This window comes from Telopea speciosissima, chromosome 8 (genome assembly GCF_018873765.1).
Source record: "Telopea speciosissima isolate NSW1024214 ecotype Mountain lineage chromosome 8, Tspe_v1, whole genome shotgun sequence".
NCBI classification, from domain to species: Eukaryota; Viridiplantae; Streptophyta; class Magnoliopsida; order Proteales; family Proteaceae; genus Telopea; species Telopea speciosissima.
The window spans coordinates 26,906,278-26,924,714 of NC_057923.1; the positions used below are offsets into that span (position 1 = coordinate 26,906,278).

The 18,437-nt window shown below is 41.8% G+C and overlaps 1 protein-coding gene across 1 annotated transcript; it reads right to left on the reverse strand.

The window, feature by feature from the left end:
* Positions 1-788: 788 nt before the first annotated feature.
* Positions 789-1,679, reverse strand: LOC122672210. The gene has a single exon (XM_043869705.1). The coding sequence runs from the start codon at positions 1,677-1,679 to the stop codon at positions 789-791; it is 891 nt and encodes a 296-aa protein (XP_043725640.1).
* Between the last annotated feature and the right edge of the window lie 16,758 nt (positions 1,680-18,437).

The window sequence follows — 18,437 nt, forward strand, 5'->3', positions numbered from 1 at the left end:
AGATTGTTTACATAAACCTTCTATTTCTAGAAAAATAAACTTCCAATTCTAACAAGCGCTTCCTTTTCTTTGTAGATATCTTCTCCAAGCAATAAAATCAAAGCATCTTTGATTTTTCAACCTTCCATAGATGAGAAAATATAAATCTATCCCAAGTAGAATTCCAAAATTGCCCTTGAGAAGTTGGAGGAGAGAGAGAGTAAGGGTGATGACTAGGATTCCTTCAAGAATAAATAAAATATCCATTCTGTCCTTCAGAAAACGTGGAGCATAGGCCTCACCATTGTGTTTCTTGCGAAAAATCACCCAAAATAGACCCAAATTTCGTCCAATTCGGAGTTGGGGAGCCAAAGATATCTCAAGTTGAAGTTGGACTTCCAAAGCCTTCCAAATGGAATCTTTCGGGTACAGTAAAGTAACTTCTGATAATTGTGTTAAAGCCCCTGGAATCCGAAATTCCGCTTCACTTTGTCCCCATCTGACTGTCAATAATTATAAATAAACCCCTATACACCATTTTCGCGCGTCGTTACGGAAACGGCCATAACTTCTTCGTTTCAACTCGGAATCAAGTGTCGTTTGAACCGTTGCGAAGCTGACTTGATGGGCTATGCATCCATACTATTAACACCTCAAAAAAGCTTAAAAACATCTCCTTAGCATCATCTCCTCCATTTTCATAATAATTCACCTAAACCCTGAAAAGCACAAGAAAGCACCGAGTAACTCTGTCCGATGTGGTAAAATGTATGCTTTATGCCCTAAGATTTCACACATAAATGTGCTCATCAAGGGTCCTCACTAAAATCCGGATAAAGCCTATCGAAGTCCTTCCATGCTTTAGAGTTAGCTGGGTGTCGTAACTTCTGGTCATCTACATGCTCTTCATGATGCCATCTCATATCAGATGATAGTTTAGACGACATATATAACCTTTGGAACCTTGGAATCAAAGGAAAATGACGTAATATCTTGACTGGGATCTTCTTATCGTCTGATGTATATCTTGATATGCCACATTTGTAACAAGACGTGGCATTTGCTGCCTCATTCCGATACAACATGCAATCATTGCGGCATGCATCAATCTTCTCGTAATTGAGGCCTAAGTCTTTAATAATCTTCTTGGTTTCATACAAAGACTTCGGTAACGAATTCGGCTCGGGAAATGCTTCTTTCAATAAGTCAAGCAACAATGAGAATGCTTTGTTACTCAACTTGCAGAGACATTTGATATGATAAAGCCGAAGAATGAAAGATAGTTTTGTAAACCTTTCGTTTCCTAGATACAATGGTAAATTTGCATCTTCCATCAACCGCTCATATTTCTTCATTGCTATACTTGCCCCCTCTATATGCACACCTGTGCCACCATCATCAATCCTTTCATCTGCATTTCTTCCCAACATCTCATTTAGCATGTTATGTGTAACATCATAGATATCTGATGAGTCAAGTTCCACTGGAGTTTCACGGAGAGGAGTGTGTGAAGATGATGCTGCCCCATGGTTATTCCAAATTGTATAGTTCCTTAAAAATCCATCACAGACCAGATGTTCAGTCACTTCAGTCCGATTTCCCCAAAGTTGATTTAGGCACTTTACACATGGACATAAGATCTTAGTCCCACATGCTGCATTAGAAAATGCATAGTCTAGGAATTTGTCGACTTCCTGCATGTATAGTGCAGACAATCTAAAGGATGGATCCTTTGATCTTCAACCCAACTCCTAGACATAGTTTTCACACGTGACTGGTAAAACAAAAAAAAAATGTTGACACATAATTTCAGCACTCAGTATTCATCTACAGTATTAACAACAAAAATTGAAACAATAATTTCCATAAGACAAACTAAAAAACATTTTTCTGTAGACTCCATTGAGCTAGTTCATGGGTATCCAACAAATTAACAGTGGCAAAAGAGCTATTCTGTTGTAGCTTTATTAGGGCTTGGAAGTTTAATCTAGTTCACTAAATGGTATAATAAAAACAGAGACTAAGTCAAGCAACTGCCTCAAAAGAGCAAGCAGAACGAGAACATATATAATCCAAATTTTTTTCTCTATTCTGAGCAAAAAGGGCCTACTTTTCGATCAATTAATGTCAGTGTTCAGGATAAAAGTGTTTGGGTTCAATCTGGTGCAACTATAGGTGAAGTTTCCTTCAAATAGCATAAACACTAACATGTAACACACACAAGAGAATTGAAAGATAGGAAGGCTGCAATAGAAACACATTTATGCCCACATTTGAAGAAGGGGTTCAATCTGTTCCAACCTTCTAATCTTGTTCCCTTATTCCCCAGCCCACTCTAGCCATCAACATCCCCCCAAGTTTTGACCAAACCTTATGCCCTGTTGGTTAGAATACTTTCAGATTTACAGGCTGTTTTGTTTATGAAATTGATAGGGAGGATTTGCAACTTTATTCTTTCATTTTGGCTCTATTTATTTTCTCTTTCCTTTTGGTACATGTGTTGATTAGGTTTTCTTGTAAAAATTAGAAGGTTGCATATGTTATGAAAATAATATTCTTTGGTTGAACATAGTATGGTTTAAAATTTAGTAATAAATATATGTAATATTCAGAAAAATAATGTTTTGATCCCATATCAGCCCGATACAGTCTGATATGGTCGAAAAATATCAGTATCACTATCGATATGAACTAAATCCTTGAGGATAGACAAAGAGTGGCTACAGTCCTACTACATCTCTTCCAAATATAGGAGTCAAAGAGACATGGGAGAACAGGTTTTTCTACAAAATATTGCCAATGGAACTAATAAGGCACTAACACACACCTACCATCACATTTACACAATAACAGATAAGAATATTTTTATATGTTAAAAGAGCACAAAGAGAAAGACTCACTCTCCTTCTCTCTTTAGAAAGTTTCACACTCTTTTGAAGGTAGGCCATGTCCATGTGAGTAGCTGCTTTAACTTTAGTTTTGCTATTAAAGCTGCTCATAGAAAACTTGCTACAAATGCAGCTTGTCCTGATCAGCTACTACAGTGCATTGGCATGAATACCATTCATCTTCACTGCAAATGCCAACTCTTTAGCTGCCTAAGAAGCTCTAACAAGTATGAAAGTGGGTTTCTGTACCAAAACAAAAGTCCTCACCAGAGCAACTTTGGGAGTTGAGATCATTAGTAGAAACACTTAATTAGGTTCCTCATGTGGACAACTTAATTATCATCTTTAACCAAATATCAAGATTTAAAGGACCACCTAAATATTTCTGAAAAGTAAGTTAACTCAGTTACTGATACATGCATAACTAATGAGGCTGTTGATCAAGACCAGCAACTACAGAATTCTTATGAGACACGTGTGCAGCAGGAAGACTCTGGAAGCAGACCAATAAGACAAAAGAATAAGCCCTGCTGGCTTAAAGGGTTCCAGCTGCAAAGAAGTGGAACAAGACTTTAAGGTCTATAAATAAACCTTGTAAATTGGGGGGAAAAACAGAGTATTTGGACATTAATGTTTTCTTCTTCATTCGTAGGAATTCTTGTCTCAGCAATATTTTAGGTTTACTTCCTTGTAATAGCAATAGTTGTAACCTTTTGGTGCTTTCATTGTTAACAATGGCCGAGGGTACGAGGTCTAGAACTCAAGATTCTGCTATGGAGAAGATGGCATCTCAGATTGAGAAACTGATGGAACAAATGCAGAAGCTAGTAGCAGACACATTCTCCAGATCATCCTCCTTCAGGGTCCGATCATGGTCACCATTTGATTTCCTCTTCTCAATTCCGAGCGCCAAAACTGGATTTTCCACGATTCAGTGGAGGGGATCTGTCTGATTGGCTTTTTAAGGTAGATCAATTCTTCCTCTTTCATCAAGTTCCAGAACAGCAACGACTTTCTTTGGTCTCTTTTCACATGGATGGGGAAGCATCCAGTTGGTTCCAATGGATGTTTCATAGCAGGATGCTGCGATCTTGGGTGGAATTTGAGCTCGCAATCAAATTTCGTTTTGGTCCTTCTGCATATGAGGATCCACAAGGGGCTTTGAGCAAATTAGTTCAAACCGGATCTGTTCTTGATTGCCAGTCTCAGTTTGAATCATTATCTAGCAAAGTTTATGGTCTATCTGAGCAATTCTTGCGGAGTTGTTTCATATCTGGGCTTAAGCCTGAGATCAGGAGGGAAGTTCTTGCACATCAACCTCTTACTCTACATCATGCTATTGGTTTGGCTAGGCTGCAAGAAGATAGAATCAATGACATCAACAAATCTTGGCAATCCAACAAATCTTGGCAGTCCAAGAATGGTTCAAGTTCAACTCTGCAAGGGTCTAAACAAACAACAACACAATTAGAACACCCTCCACAATCACAAATTCTGGTGAGGAGGCTTAGTTCTGCTCAAAATCAAGAGAGACGGGAAAAGGGTTTATGTTTTACCTGTGATGAAAAGTACCAGCTGGGGCATAAATGCAAGAACAAGGGCACAATGCTATGGTTGGAAGCTCAAGATTGTTTAGATATGGGACTGCAATCTGTGCCAGCTAAATTAAGTGCAGAAGAGGAGTGTTTCCCTGATCCAGCTATTAGTATCCATGCCTTGATGGGACACTGTAATCCTCAGACTCTGAGATTACAAGGCTGCATTAACAAGAAGTTGGTACAGGTACTCATTGATGGGGGTAGCACCCATAATTTTATTCAAGAAAGGATTGCAAAATTTCTAGACCTTCCAATCACCCCTTCTCATTTTAAGGTTCTGGTCGGCAATGGGGAGTACATTTCTTGTAGTGGCCTGTGTGAGAAATTACAAATTTGCTTGCAACACCAGACATTTTTCATTGATCTATTTGTCATACCCTTGCAAGGAGCTGATGTCATATTAGGGGTACAGTGGTTGTAGACTTTGGGGCTGATAATCACTGATTATTCACAACTAACAATGGACTTTGAGTGGAATGAGAAGCAGGTCCATTTGCAGGGAGACAATACTACATTACTTGCACAAATTTCTCAATCTCAACTACAGAAATTATCCTTAAAGGATGACATATCTTGTTGCTTGGCAATGTTCTCTATTCATTCCGAACATGCCACTGCCCAGGTTCTGCATCAGTCATCCCCATCACTAATTGCTTAGCAGTAGACGCAACACGAGGCAGCTCCTCGCTTGACAGTAGCAAATTTAGCTATTACAGAGGTTCTACAACAGTTTGCTCAGGTATTTGCTGAACCAATTACGTTACCTCCACAGAGACCCACTGATCACAAAATTGTTCTCGAACCAAACACCAAGCCTGTCAATATCAAACCTTATCGGTATCCCCATTATCAGAAAAATGAAATTGAAAAGTTAGTCGCTGAAATGCTAACTAAGGGAATCATACAACCTAGCAACAGTCCCTATAGTTCTCCTGTTCTGTTGGTTAAAAAAAAGGATGGTAGTTGGAGGTTTTGCATTGATTATAGAGGGTTAAATGCAGTGACTATTAAAGACCAATTTCCCATCCCAACAGTAGATGAACTATTAGATGAGTTGTATGGAGCTCAAGTGTTCTCCAAGTTGGATTTGAGAGCTGGATATCATCAGGTGAGAATGCACAAGGAGGATGTCGATCAGATAGCTTTTCGAACTCACCATGGTCATTTTGAGTTCCTTGTAATGCCTTTTGGCTTGACAAATGCCCCTGCCTCGTTTCAGGCCACCATGAATCGAACACTACAAGCTTTTCTCAGAAAATTTGTCATCCTTTTTTTTTATGACATTTTGATTTATAGCAAGAGCTTCGAGGAGCATGTATTACATTTGACAAAAGTTTTGGTCTGTTTACAAACACATTGTTTGTATGCCAAATTCAGCAAGTGTCATTTTGCTGAATCAAGTGTGGACTATTTGGGCCATGTTATTTCTGTAAAGGGAGTTAAGCCTGATCAGTCAAAGGTGGCTGCTATGCTTACTTGGCCTGTCCCTACAAATCAAAAGCAAGTGAGGGGGCTCCTAGGCCTCACTGGCTATTATAGAAAATTCATTAAAGGGTATGCTCAGATTGCTTCTCCGCTAACTGATCTGTTGAAGAATGAGGAAGGATTTCAGTGGAGTGAGATGGCTCAGCAGGCTTTTGAGTGTCTTAAAACAGCTATGACTCAAGCTCCAGTGTTGGCTTTGCCAGATTTCTCTCAACCTTTTGTATTAGAGACTGATGCTTCAGGGTGTGGTATAGGAGCAGTGTTACTACAACAAGGCCACCCTGTTGCTTTCTTCAGTAGGAAGATGTGTCCCAGAATGCAAGCAGCCTCTACTTGCATCAGGGAACTGTATGCCATCACGGCTGCTGTGGCTAAATGGAGACAATATTTGTTGGGCTTTACTTTCCTTATTTGCACCGATCATAAGAGTCTCAAGGCTCTAATGACTCAGGCCCTTCAAACCCCAGAGCAACACCATTACTTGACCAAGTTGTTGGGGTTTAAATATGAAATAGTATACAAACCGGGAAGGGAAAATGGACCAGCAGATAGCCTATCTAGACTTCATTTGACAGACATGCACCAGTCCAGTTTTATGGCTTTGTCCCTCCCTCGGTTTGAGCTCTTAGATCAATTGAAGGAAGAGCATTCCACCGATCCTTTTATCACTGAAATGAGGACTGCTGTGGAGACTAATCCTCAAGCACATATTTTATGGCACACCAGGAATGGACTTCTTTATTACAAGGGGAAGTTGTTTGTGGGGAATCAATCACAACTCACGCCTAAGTTACTCACAGAATTTCATGCTTCTCCAGTGGGGGGTCATGCTGGCATTCTTAGAACCTTTCTAAGATTGAGTGCCAATTTTATTTGGAAGCACATGAAAGCAGAGGTTCAGCAGTTTGTCAGCCAGTGTGCAGTATGTCAACAAGTTAAAGCGAGAAACGCAACTCCTTATGGTCTCTTACAACCATTGCCAATTCCAGAGCTCATTTGGGAAGATTTGAGTATGGATTTTATAACGCACTTGCCTTCTTCTCATGGTTTCACAGTAATTTTAGTGGTTGTTGATAGATTGTCCAAGGCTTCTCATTTTGGAGGGTTGCCTACTCAATATACTGCAGCTAAGGTTGCATCCCTTTTTCTTGACATGGTTTGCAAACACCATGGATTTCCTAGGTCTATTGTCAGTGATGGAGATACGGTGTTTCTCAGTAAATTCTGGAAAGAATTATTCCGGTTACATAAAACTGCACTCAAGATGAGTTCTTCCTATCACCCTCAGACAGATGGTCAGACTGAGGTGGTTAATAGCAGTTTAGAACAGTATTTGAGGGCATTTACTTTTGATAAACCTCATTCCTGGTATAAATTTTTGGCATTGGCCGAGTTCCATTATAATACCGCAGTACATTCCTCAATTGGGATGTCTCCTTACCAAGCTGTATTTGGTAGAGTTCCCCCTTCAATTCCAGTTTATACTCGAGGCAGCACTAATTTGGAGATACTTGATCTGGATTTGGGCACCCGGTCTGACATATTACAGCAGTTGCAGCAACACTTAGCCAGCAGTCAAGCTTCTATGAAGAGGAAGGCTGATAAACATAGAGTGGATTTGAGTTTTGCAGAAGGGGATTTGGTGTTGGTCAGATTGCAGCCTTATCGTCAAACCAGTCTAGCCAACCGCCTATCCAACAAACTAGTCCTAAGTATTTTGGACCATTTAAAGTTCTGCAGAAGATAGGTGCAGTGGTTTACAAACTCGACTTACCTCCGTATTCTAAGATCCATCTAGTTTTTCACATATCCGTCCTCAAGCCATTCAAAGGTATTGGCATTTCTAATCTTGTTCCTCTACCTCTACCCGTGGATAGTTTCAACAATCAACCAGCCATTCAACCTCTGGCCATCATTGGCAAGCGAGTACTTCCACATGCCGCTGGGGATGCAGAACAATGGCTGATTCAGTGGCAGCACTTACCACTTGAGGAGGCTTCCTGGGAAGATGCAATTGAATTTCAGTCCTTATATCCTCACCTACACCTTGAGGACAATGTGTTTTCTGATGGGGTAGGCATTGATACATGCATAACTAATGAGGCTGTTGATCAAGACCAGCAACTACAGAATTCTTATGAGACACGTGTGCAGCAGGAAGACTCTGGAAGCAGACTAATAAGACAAAAGAATAAGCCCTACTGGCTTAAAGGGTTCCAGCTGTAAAGAAGTGGAACAAGACTTTAAGGTCTATAAATAAACCTTGTAAATTGGGGAGAAAAACAGAGTATTTGGACATTAATGTTTTCTTCTTCATTCGTAGGAATTCTTGTCTCAGCAATATTTTAGGTTTACTTCCTTGTAATAGCAATAGTTCTAACAGTTACTCACACATGACTTTCTTTGTTACTTTCTCTTATTTCATTCCTTCTTTTTCCACTGTGCACACACACAGAGATGGGAGATACCTTCTCCAACTAAGAATGCAGAAACAGTGGTACTTTTTCTTCATTCTTTTCAATAAATCAGTGGGACCTTTTCAGCCTTATATGTGTAGTTTGCCCCCTCTCAAGTCTCAAGTCTCAAGACTTAAGACCCACAGAAACAAAAGTAAGAAAGAAGAAAAAATAAAGAATTTAGTGGGTAGTTTAGCAGATATGTGTCTTAATTTTTTTGGAAAAAGTCATGATATCTATGAAGATTTTTGGCATTCCTTTACAAAAGCTGCAATAGAAACACATTTATGCCCACATTTGAAGAAGGGGTCACCTAAAACAGCAGATAGAAACTAACTCACTTAAACATTGAGTTAGAGATGCTTAAGAAGCATCCACTTTCTGGATCAATAAAAGTTCTGATTCAACAATGATACACTACAAAATTAAGGGAATGGAAGACCAATCCTCTAGATACCTCATCTTTTAACTAAATGGTTAAAAGACGAGGTATCTAAAAGTACAATTTATGTAAGGTAGTATGACATTTAGGAGAAAGTCCCCTTCTCCAAAAGAGAAACTGGAGTTGTAAGGTAGTATGACTTTTCTTTATTCATAGAATTCATCATCAAAGGCATGACTTGCCAAATGCAAATATTATTCCTCAAGTCAAAACTCCCTCGAAGGGTTAGAAATCTAGAACCCTTTAACATCAATATGGGTTCTTTGTTTGATCAAGAATTAGCTTTACAAATAGAGGGTTTCAAGAATTATTGAACTCTAACATCAATTTGCAGAACTAGAGGCAATCAGAAATGGCAGCTTTGATTGCTTTGAATGTCTTAGATAGCCTGTACCAAGTGATTGTTAAAGAAGCAGATTTGTTTCTTGTAGTGGAAGATCAGGTCAAGACCCTTGGAGACCAGCTCAAACTTATGGGTTCTTTCCTCAGAGGTGCAGAGAGAGCAGAGGATCAAGAACATGTTGCAATAGAGGAATTGGTTATCCAAATTGGGGATTTAACCTATGAAGCTGAGGACATCATTGAGAAATACTTGGTGGTTGCAAGGCAAAGTGCATTTGGCTTTGATCGTTTGAATTCCAAATTCAATAGATTATTCACTAAGAATGATTTTGGAAGAAAGTTTGAAGCCATCAGAAAACAAATTAAGGAAATTTATGCAAACAAGTCTGGTGGAACTGAAGAAACAACAGAAGTTGCTTTCCATGAATCTTATCTTGATGGGTCACCATTGCCCAAGTACAGGAAAGGTTCCTATGTTGCAGATAATGCTGATGTGGTAGGATTCCACAATGACATTGAAATGCTGGTTCCACGATTGATTGAAGGAGGAACATGGCGTGCTATCGTACCAATTGTCGGAGTTGGTGGCTTAGGTAAGACTACTTTGGCCAAGAAAGTCTTTAACCTTGTAAAGAGTAAGTTCAGATGCCATGCTTGGGTTTCTATCTCTCAAGATTGCACATCCATGAATGTTTTGTAGAAGATTGTAAAATCTTTTATAGGGATCATAGAAGTGAAGGAAATAGAAAAGAAGCTTTCAGACTTCCTCAAGTACAAGAAGTACTTAATAGTCTAGGATGATCTATGGAGAACTGATGTCTTGGAGGATTTGGCTCCACACTTTCCTGATGATAACAATGGAAGTAGAATAATGTTCAGCCAAAAGAGAAACTGGAGTTGAACTTGGTGCCAAGAACCATCTACATTCCTTAATATATTGTCTTTGGTAATATGTGTAGCTACTATCCCATATTCTATTCTTCCAATATTCTATTCATTGCACTTTCTTTCCAATCACATGATCAAAATCAATGTATCCTAATGAAATTTAGAAATAAGACCACTAAGGTATGAAAGCATAAATAAGGCTCAAAGTATTGATTCAGAAAGCCAGAGCTTGAGACAACCTAAATGTGATAAAGCAGGGGAAGTGAGGGCAGAAATTAAAACATAATCATTATTGTCATAGGAAAACAACTAAAAAGGACAAAGCTCACAAAATATTGCCATAAATCAATTTTGTACCAAGTAATAACCCAAAGTAACTAATAATAAGACCTCCTCCTCTAATAAAAGGTCCCATAAAGTAATTTGGCAACTAGAATATCTTATTTTCCATCAATTATTTCTCAGTATAATAGTTACAATACATTTAGTAGCTAATATTCTCTTACAATTTCAAATCTCCAAACGTACTAAAGTGCTTTGTGCAAAATTCTTTGAAACCTCAAGTATTAAATCTTCTTAGTATTCTGTTTTAGTAGTACTCCAGCTGGGAAGAAACCCTCAAAAGAAGCAGGGGAAAAAAACATTGATTTGGCTTCAGTTAAAGGTGCTATTTGGACCTTTATCCGCTGCTGTGCATTGCAGCGCTGCTGTGCCATCGTGCAGCGCAGCAGTGGCCATCTTCCGTCACTTATTGGGTATCGCTGTCTTAATCTTTCCACAAAACGCATTGTCATTGCACGGCATGTTCGGTTTGATGAGGAATCTTTTCCTTTCTCCAAATCTATTTTAGGACCACCACCTTCCATGCCCATTGTCTCTTCTCCATTGGCTTCTGCCCCTATTCGTGTTCCCTCAATTCCTATGCCCACACCATTACCAGCGGTGCAGTTTCAGGCACCACTGTCACCAGTGGGGGGTACCACCCCTACAATCGGTTCACCCTTGGCTGTACCTACACCAACCGCACCTAGCCCACAATCCATAACGCCACCTCTAGATGGCCCTTCCCAAGACTCACCACCTCTTCAAACCCATCCCCTACATGAACTCTACCCACCCAACACCATACCCCAGTCGACTGCCACCCAGCCGTCCCAACAACCTGTGCGCCATCCCATGCACCTACGGTCCAGGGCACATGCTTTAAATGCAGTAACTGTTGCTACTGAACCGACTTGTTCTTCGCAGGCAAATAAAATTCCAGAATGGCGCGTTGCGGTGACGGAGGAATTTAATGCTCTACTTCGGAACGGGACGTGGTCCCTTGTTCCACGGACACCCAATATGAACATTATTGGTTGCAAGTGGGTGTATCGTATCAAAAGGAAAGCCGATGGGTCTCGTGAGGGCTACAAAGCGCGACTGGTTGCAAAAGGGTTTCATCAGCAGCATGGGCTTGATTATGGTGAGACTTTTAGCCCAGTCATCAAGCCCACCACGATCCGTCTGGTTCTCTCCATAGCCATGTCCCAGGGCTGGTCCATCAGACAACTTGACGTAAGTAATGCGTTTTTGCATGGTGTCTTAACTGAGGAAGTCTACATGACTCAGCCTCCAGGGTTTGTTGATACAACTCATCCCAATTCGGTCTGCAAATTGCATAAGTCACTATATGGATTAAAATAGGCGCCCCGGGCCTGGTTTGCCCGCTTGTCTGCCTTTCTTTGTACTCTTGGCTTTCATGGGTCCAAGACGGATACCTCCTTGTTTATTCGCCACACAGGTCGTCATGCTTGCTATATTCTCATTTATGTCGATGACATTATCATAACAGGCAGTGACACTGCCATGATTGATTCCCTCATGCATCAGCTTTTTGGAGAGTTTTCTATCAAAGATCTTATTCCTCTACACTTTTTTCTGGGCATTGAGGTGGTTAAGCATTCTCGTGGACTACTCCTGACCCAATCTAGGTACATTTCTGATCTACTAAAGCGCACAGGAATGGTTGACTGCAAACCTCTAAAGACACCTATGGCCACTTCAGTTAAACCATCAGATTCAGGGGGTGCTCTCATGTCTAACCCTACTAAATATCGGTCTGTCGTTGGGGCTCTTCAATATGTGACTCTCACTAGGCCCGATGTCAGTTTTTCGGTCAACAAGGTATGTTAGTTTATGCACGCTCCAACGGAGGATCACTGGCAACTTGTTAAAAGGATCCTTCATTACCTTCGAAGCACACAGTCCCATGGACTTCTCATTGAGCATTCTCCTATCCACTCTCTTCAGGCCTTCTCTGATGCTGATTGGGCCAGTGACAGTGCAGACTGCAAGTCCACAAGGGGATTTGCTATTTTCCTTGGGCCCAACCTGATTTCTTGGACCTCCAGAAAACAAAGAACTATGGCACGCTGATCCACAAAGGCTGAGTACAAGGCCTTGGCAGATGCATCGGCCGAACTTATCTGGTTGGAGTCCCTTATGTGTGAACTTGGTTACCCATTGGCTGGTCCACTGATCTTGTGGTGCGACAATATTGGTGCCACCTATTTGTCTGCCAATCCTATATTTCATGCGCGTACCAAGCGCGTGGAAATTGATTTCCACTTTGTGCATGATCGTGTCTCCAAAAGGCAACTACAAGTCCAATTCATCTCCAACCACGATCAGCTAGTAGATAGACTCACAAAGCCACTTGCTTCGACGCGCTTCACTTTCTTAAGGGACAAGCTGAAGATTCTGCCCACCGATTCTCCACCTTGAGGGGGTGTATTAAGAGATATCGATAGATACATCCTTCCTTTCTTAGTATATATACACAATACAAGGGAAGAGATCCTAGCTAATCTAAACTAGGAAGAGATTACAAAAGGATTACAATCAAATATTGTGTTTACATATACAAGGGATTGTGTTTCATAAACTAAGATTTTGTGAACACATGTGGAGATTTATTATCACATGTGGATAACTAAGAAAGGAAGGATATATCTGTCGACATCTCTCAATATGGTGCCATGTTGTGCCATGCAGCCACGTAGAAGTAGAGTTAAGTTGGGAATGTCTTTGAGATTATTTTACTCGTTTAGGATTGTTTATCAATTTTGGTTGTTAGAGTTTATTACATTAAGGAGTCCTGGTTGTAATCTGGTTGTGATCCCTATATTAGTTTAATCAGCTAATGAGAAAGGAATGAGAATTATATTATAGATTGAGCCTTGCTCGAGGAGATCCTCCCTGAAGTGGGATACAGTATTGTTCTTCTAGTTCTTCTTCCCAAAAGATCCAGGGTTGTAACATCTAGTATCAGAGCGGTTTCGCCCATGGCAGAAGGAACTCGAACTCAGCAGAGTTTGAAAGCCGAGATTGCTAAACTCTCCGCCAAACACGATGAGAGCTTCAGAGAGATCAAGCAACTGGTTACCTCTATGGATAATCGGTTTGCTGCCATAGACCTTAAGTACGACCAGCTTGCCACGTCCATTGCTTCTCCTCAGTCGAACACGCCAATCGCCTGCCACGAAGCTAGCCACTCCCAGCGTTTTGGTTCTCCCAAAGGTCCGATTCAAACCAAGTTTGGAAAAGTTGAATTTCCAAAATTTGATGGGGAAGATCCCTTGGGCTGGATCTATCGAGTGGAGCAATTTTTTGACTATAACCAAATCACGGAGGATAACAAGGTTGCCTTAGCCGCTATTCATCTAGAACGGAAAGCCTTGTAGTGGTTCCGTTGGTTGGAAGGTATCCATGGCCAAGTTGGATGGAAAGCCTTGGTGGACGCCTTGTGCATTTGGTTTGGTCCCAATTCCCTCGAAGATTTCACCGACGCTCTTACTAAACTCCACCAAACCACCACCATGAAGGAATATCAAGAGCAATTCGAAGAGTTGGCTGCCCGCACCAACGACCTCACTGATGAATTTTTCATTAGTTGTTTTATCAGCGGTCTGAAGGATGAGATTTGAACAACTGCTCAAATGTTCAAACCTAGCACCATCAGTCAGGCCTTAGGGCTTACATGCCTCCAAGAAGATAATGCCAAGGCTCTTAACCGACAGCAAAGCCGGATTACTCCAGCCCCATGTCCATCTTTTAACTCCTCCACCAAATCACAAACAAGACCCACAACGGCTTCTTCGTCCCTCCCCTTTGAGCGGCTCACCCAGTCGGAGATGAACGCCCGGCGTGAAAAGGGACTTTGCTTAAATTGTGATGAAAAATTCTCCGCTAGTCATCGATGTAAAACCAAGCAACTTTTCCTACTTGAGGCTGGAGCATCTAATTCAGAAAATGATCCAGGCGATCCAGATCCGCCGGACGATGGTACTCACGATGCCGAGAATGATGTTCAGATTCTTTCATGCCCTCACAGGCTCACCATCACCCCATACCATGCATGTACACGACTCCGTTAAGCGTAGGCCAATATTGATTTTGATTGACTCCGGCAGTACCCACAACTTCCTCGATCCAAGGGTCGCAAAACGTACTGGTTGTGCGGTTCAGCCCACGTAACCACTCCGAGTGAGAGTGGCCAATGGCGAACAGCTACTCAGTAACTCGATCTGCCCTGACCTCCGACGGTTTATACGTGGGAGGGAGTTCTCAGCGGCTGCTCAACTCTTACCTCTTGATGGGTACAACATCGTCTTAGGTATCCAATGGCTCACCACTCTTGGTAATATTATATAGAATTTTGAGAAGTTACGCATGGAGTTTTGGTTGAATAGGCATAGGCATATGATGAGAGGTGCTAAAAGTGGAGATTTGAAGGCTGTTGGGCGTGAGGAGATGAGCCGCACTATACAAAAGCATGGACAATGTGCCTTTGCCACTCTCTATTCGTTTACTTCAACCTCCACTCATGACAAGGTTGACCCTCCACCATTAAACGAATTGCTACTTGAGTTTGCACCAATTTTCGAAGAACCACACGACCTTCCACCATAGCATGCTCAAACCATCATATCCCTTTGCTGCCAGGCACGACACCCGTTAACGTGTGCCCTTACAGGTATCCATATATGCAGAAAAATGAGATTAAAAAACTTGTTAAGGAAATGCTACAATCTGTGATCATCCACCCAAGTATCCACCCTTTTTCCTCGCCCATTCTTTAAGTACAGAAAAAGGACAACAAGTGGCAGTTCTGTGTTGATTACAAGGCCCTAAATCAAGTCACTATGAAAGACAAGTTCCCTATTCCTTCCATTGACTAATTGTTGGATGAGCTTCACGGCGCCCAACTGTTTTCCAAGCTTGATCTTCGATCAGGTTTTCATCAGATTTGGGTTCACCCACCTGACATTCCAAAAATGGCATTTCGCACTCATGAAGGGCATTATGAATTTTTAGTCATACCTTTCGGCTTGACTAACGCCCTTTTGACTTTCCAGTGCCTCATGACGGAGATTTTTAAGCCCTTCCTTCGCCGATTCGCGCTTGTATTTTTTGACGACATATTGGTATACAGTCAGAATTGGGAAGATCACCTCTCACATCTATGAACTGTGTTTACTGCCGCAGCTTGAGTATTTGGGACACGTTATTTCTCGTGAAGGTGAGGGAACTGACCCTGCTAAGGTGGCCGATATAGTTAAATGGCCTAAACCACAGACCTTGAAGGCCCTACGTGATTTCCTTGGTCTTACTGGCTATTATCGTTGCTTTATGCGTGATTATGGAAAGATAAGCCGACCCCTTACAGATATGCTTAAGAAGGATGGATTTGTTTGGACACCGTCATCTAAAGCTGCCTTTGAGTCACTTAAGCATGCCATGAGCACTGCCCCTGTAATCTCCTTACCTGATTTTTCCAAAGAGTTCACTATAAAGAGTGATGCATGTGGGGTAGGCATCAGAGCCATGTTGCTCCAAGACGGGTGCCCCTACTGCCTTCACCAGTAAAGCCCTCTTGCCCAAAAATCTAGCTGTCTCAACCTACGAGAAGGAAATGCTGGCTATTGTTCATGCCATCCAAAAATGGAGGCCTTATCTCATAAGACGACACTTCAAGATACGGACTGACCATCAAAGTCTCAAATTCCTACTCGAGCAGCGCATCAGTACGCCAGCCCAGCACCAGTGGTTCGCCAAACTATTGGGCTACGATTATGAGATTTTATATAAATGGGGTGCAGAGAATAAGGTCGCAGATGCTCTCTTATGACAAAGTGAAGGCGAGATCGTGCTCCACGCCATTACTGGACCCATGCCCAATTTGCTGGACCAAATTTGATCGGAGTGGATTTCAGATACCTCCCTCCATCAGATCATGCAGGACCTCTAGGCCTATGCTACATCTCACCGGGGTTATACATGGATGAACGATGAACTTCATTACAAAGGTCGCTTGGTTATTAGCCCGACATCTCCTATCCGAGTTACCATTCTCACTGAGTTACATTCTGGACCGACCGGAGGACACGAAGGATTTTTTAAGACACTGAAGCACGTTGGCCGCACTTTTTATTGGTCTAGTTACCGAAGGATATCCGTCGTTTTGTGGCCGAATGCGACGTCTGCCAGCGCAATAAAGGTGAAATTGTGGCCTCTCCAGGGTTGTTACAGTCCCTCCAAATACCCACACGGGTGTGGACCGAGTTGTCTATGGATTTTATTGAAGGCTTGCCAGTCTCTTTTGGTAAAATCGTAATCTTTGTTGTGGTGGATCGCCTCAGTAAATATGCTCATTTTATGTCATTGAGCCATCCGTACACTGCTTCCACAGTAACTCAGGTGTTCTTAAACGGGGTTTTTAAACTCCACGGTATGCCTCAATCTATTGTGAGTGATTGAGACCCAATAACTTTAAGCACATTTTGGTAGGAATTGTTTCGACTCCATGGCTCTCAGTTGCGCATGAGCTCGGCCACCCATCCCCAGATGGACGGGCAGACAGAGGTCGTAAACTATTGTTTAGGAACATATCTCTGATGTGTTTCTGGGGACAAACCTAAACAATGGGCATGGTGGCTTTCGTTAGCGGAATGGTGGTATAATTCCTCAATTCACTCTTCCATCAGAACCACTCCTTATGAAGTTGTGTACGGCCAGACTCCACCACCGCTCACTCTTTATACCCCAGGAAGCACCCCAGTGGCCGCACTTGATTAGCAGTTAAGAGAGCGTGGTAGTTTCCTTCGAGCAGTTAGAGAGAACGTTCATCGTGCCATACACCGCATAAAGCAGTAAGCTGATCTTCACCGCTTAGAAAGAGAGTTTCAGGTGGATGATTGGGTATTCTTACACCTCCAGCCTTACCAGCAGTCTACTATTATAGCATGTACCAATTTGAAGCTAGCCCCAAAATTTTATGGCCCCTTCAAAGTGACTCAACGCATCGGGCCGGTGGCCTACAAGCTCAACCTGCCTGCTCAATCGAGGGTTGATCCCGTATTTTATGTCTCTTGCCTAAAAAAGAAGCTGGGTCAGCAAGTTCTCACTCAGGCGACCCTTCCTGAAGTTAATGAGGATGGACAGTTTCTCGTAGAGCCCATTGCTGCCCTGGATCGCCGCATGGTGAAACGCAACAATTACACTGTAACTCAAATCTTAGTCCAGCAGTCTGGTAGAGCGTCGAAGGATGCCATGTGGGAGAACTGGCATGATCTTCATCAACGGTTTCTATAGTTTGATCCGTGGGGACACAAATTCTCTTAAGGAAAGGGGAATGTTATGTTTCTTTATTATATTAGGATTTACTTTATTGATCTGTTTTGTTGTGGTGCCATGCTGTGCCATGCATCCACGTAGAATTAGAGTTGAGTTGGGAATGTCTTTGAGATTATTTGACTCATTTAGGATTGTCTATTTTGGTTGTTAGAGTTTATTACGTTAAGGAGTCTTGGTTGTAATTTGGTTGTGATCTCTATATTAGTTTAATCAGCTAATAAGAAAGGAATGAGAATTATATTATAGATTAAGCCTTGCTCGAGGAGATCCTCCCTGAAGCGGGATACAATATTGTTCTTTGAGTTCTTCTTCCTAAAAGATCCAGGGTCGTAACAGTAGGTCATGGAAGCTGTATTTTTACTGGAAGGTGAACATCCCCCGCCCAATAGAGGCTTATTTGTGCAGGGAAGTAGCTTGAGGACAATCGCACTTTGGCAGATTATAACATTCAAAAGGAGTGGACTCTTCAATTGGTGTTCCGTCTCTGGGGAGGAATGCAGATCTTCGTGAAGACCCTTATTGGTAAGACTATTACACTGGAGGTGGAGAGCTCAGATACAATCGATAACTTCAAGACGAAGATATAGGACAAGGAGGGAATCCCTCCTAATCAGCAGAGGTTAATCTTTGCTGGGAAGCAGCTTGAGGATGGTCGCACATTGGCTGATTACAACATACAGAA

Bases quoted from the DNA above. Each gene is read 5' to 3' on its own strand.
- LOC122672210 (XM_043869705.1), bottom strand. From the start codon at position 1,679: ATGCAGGAAGTCGACAAATTCCTAGACTATGCATTTTCTAATGCAGCA.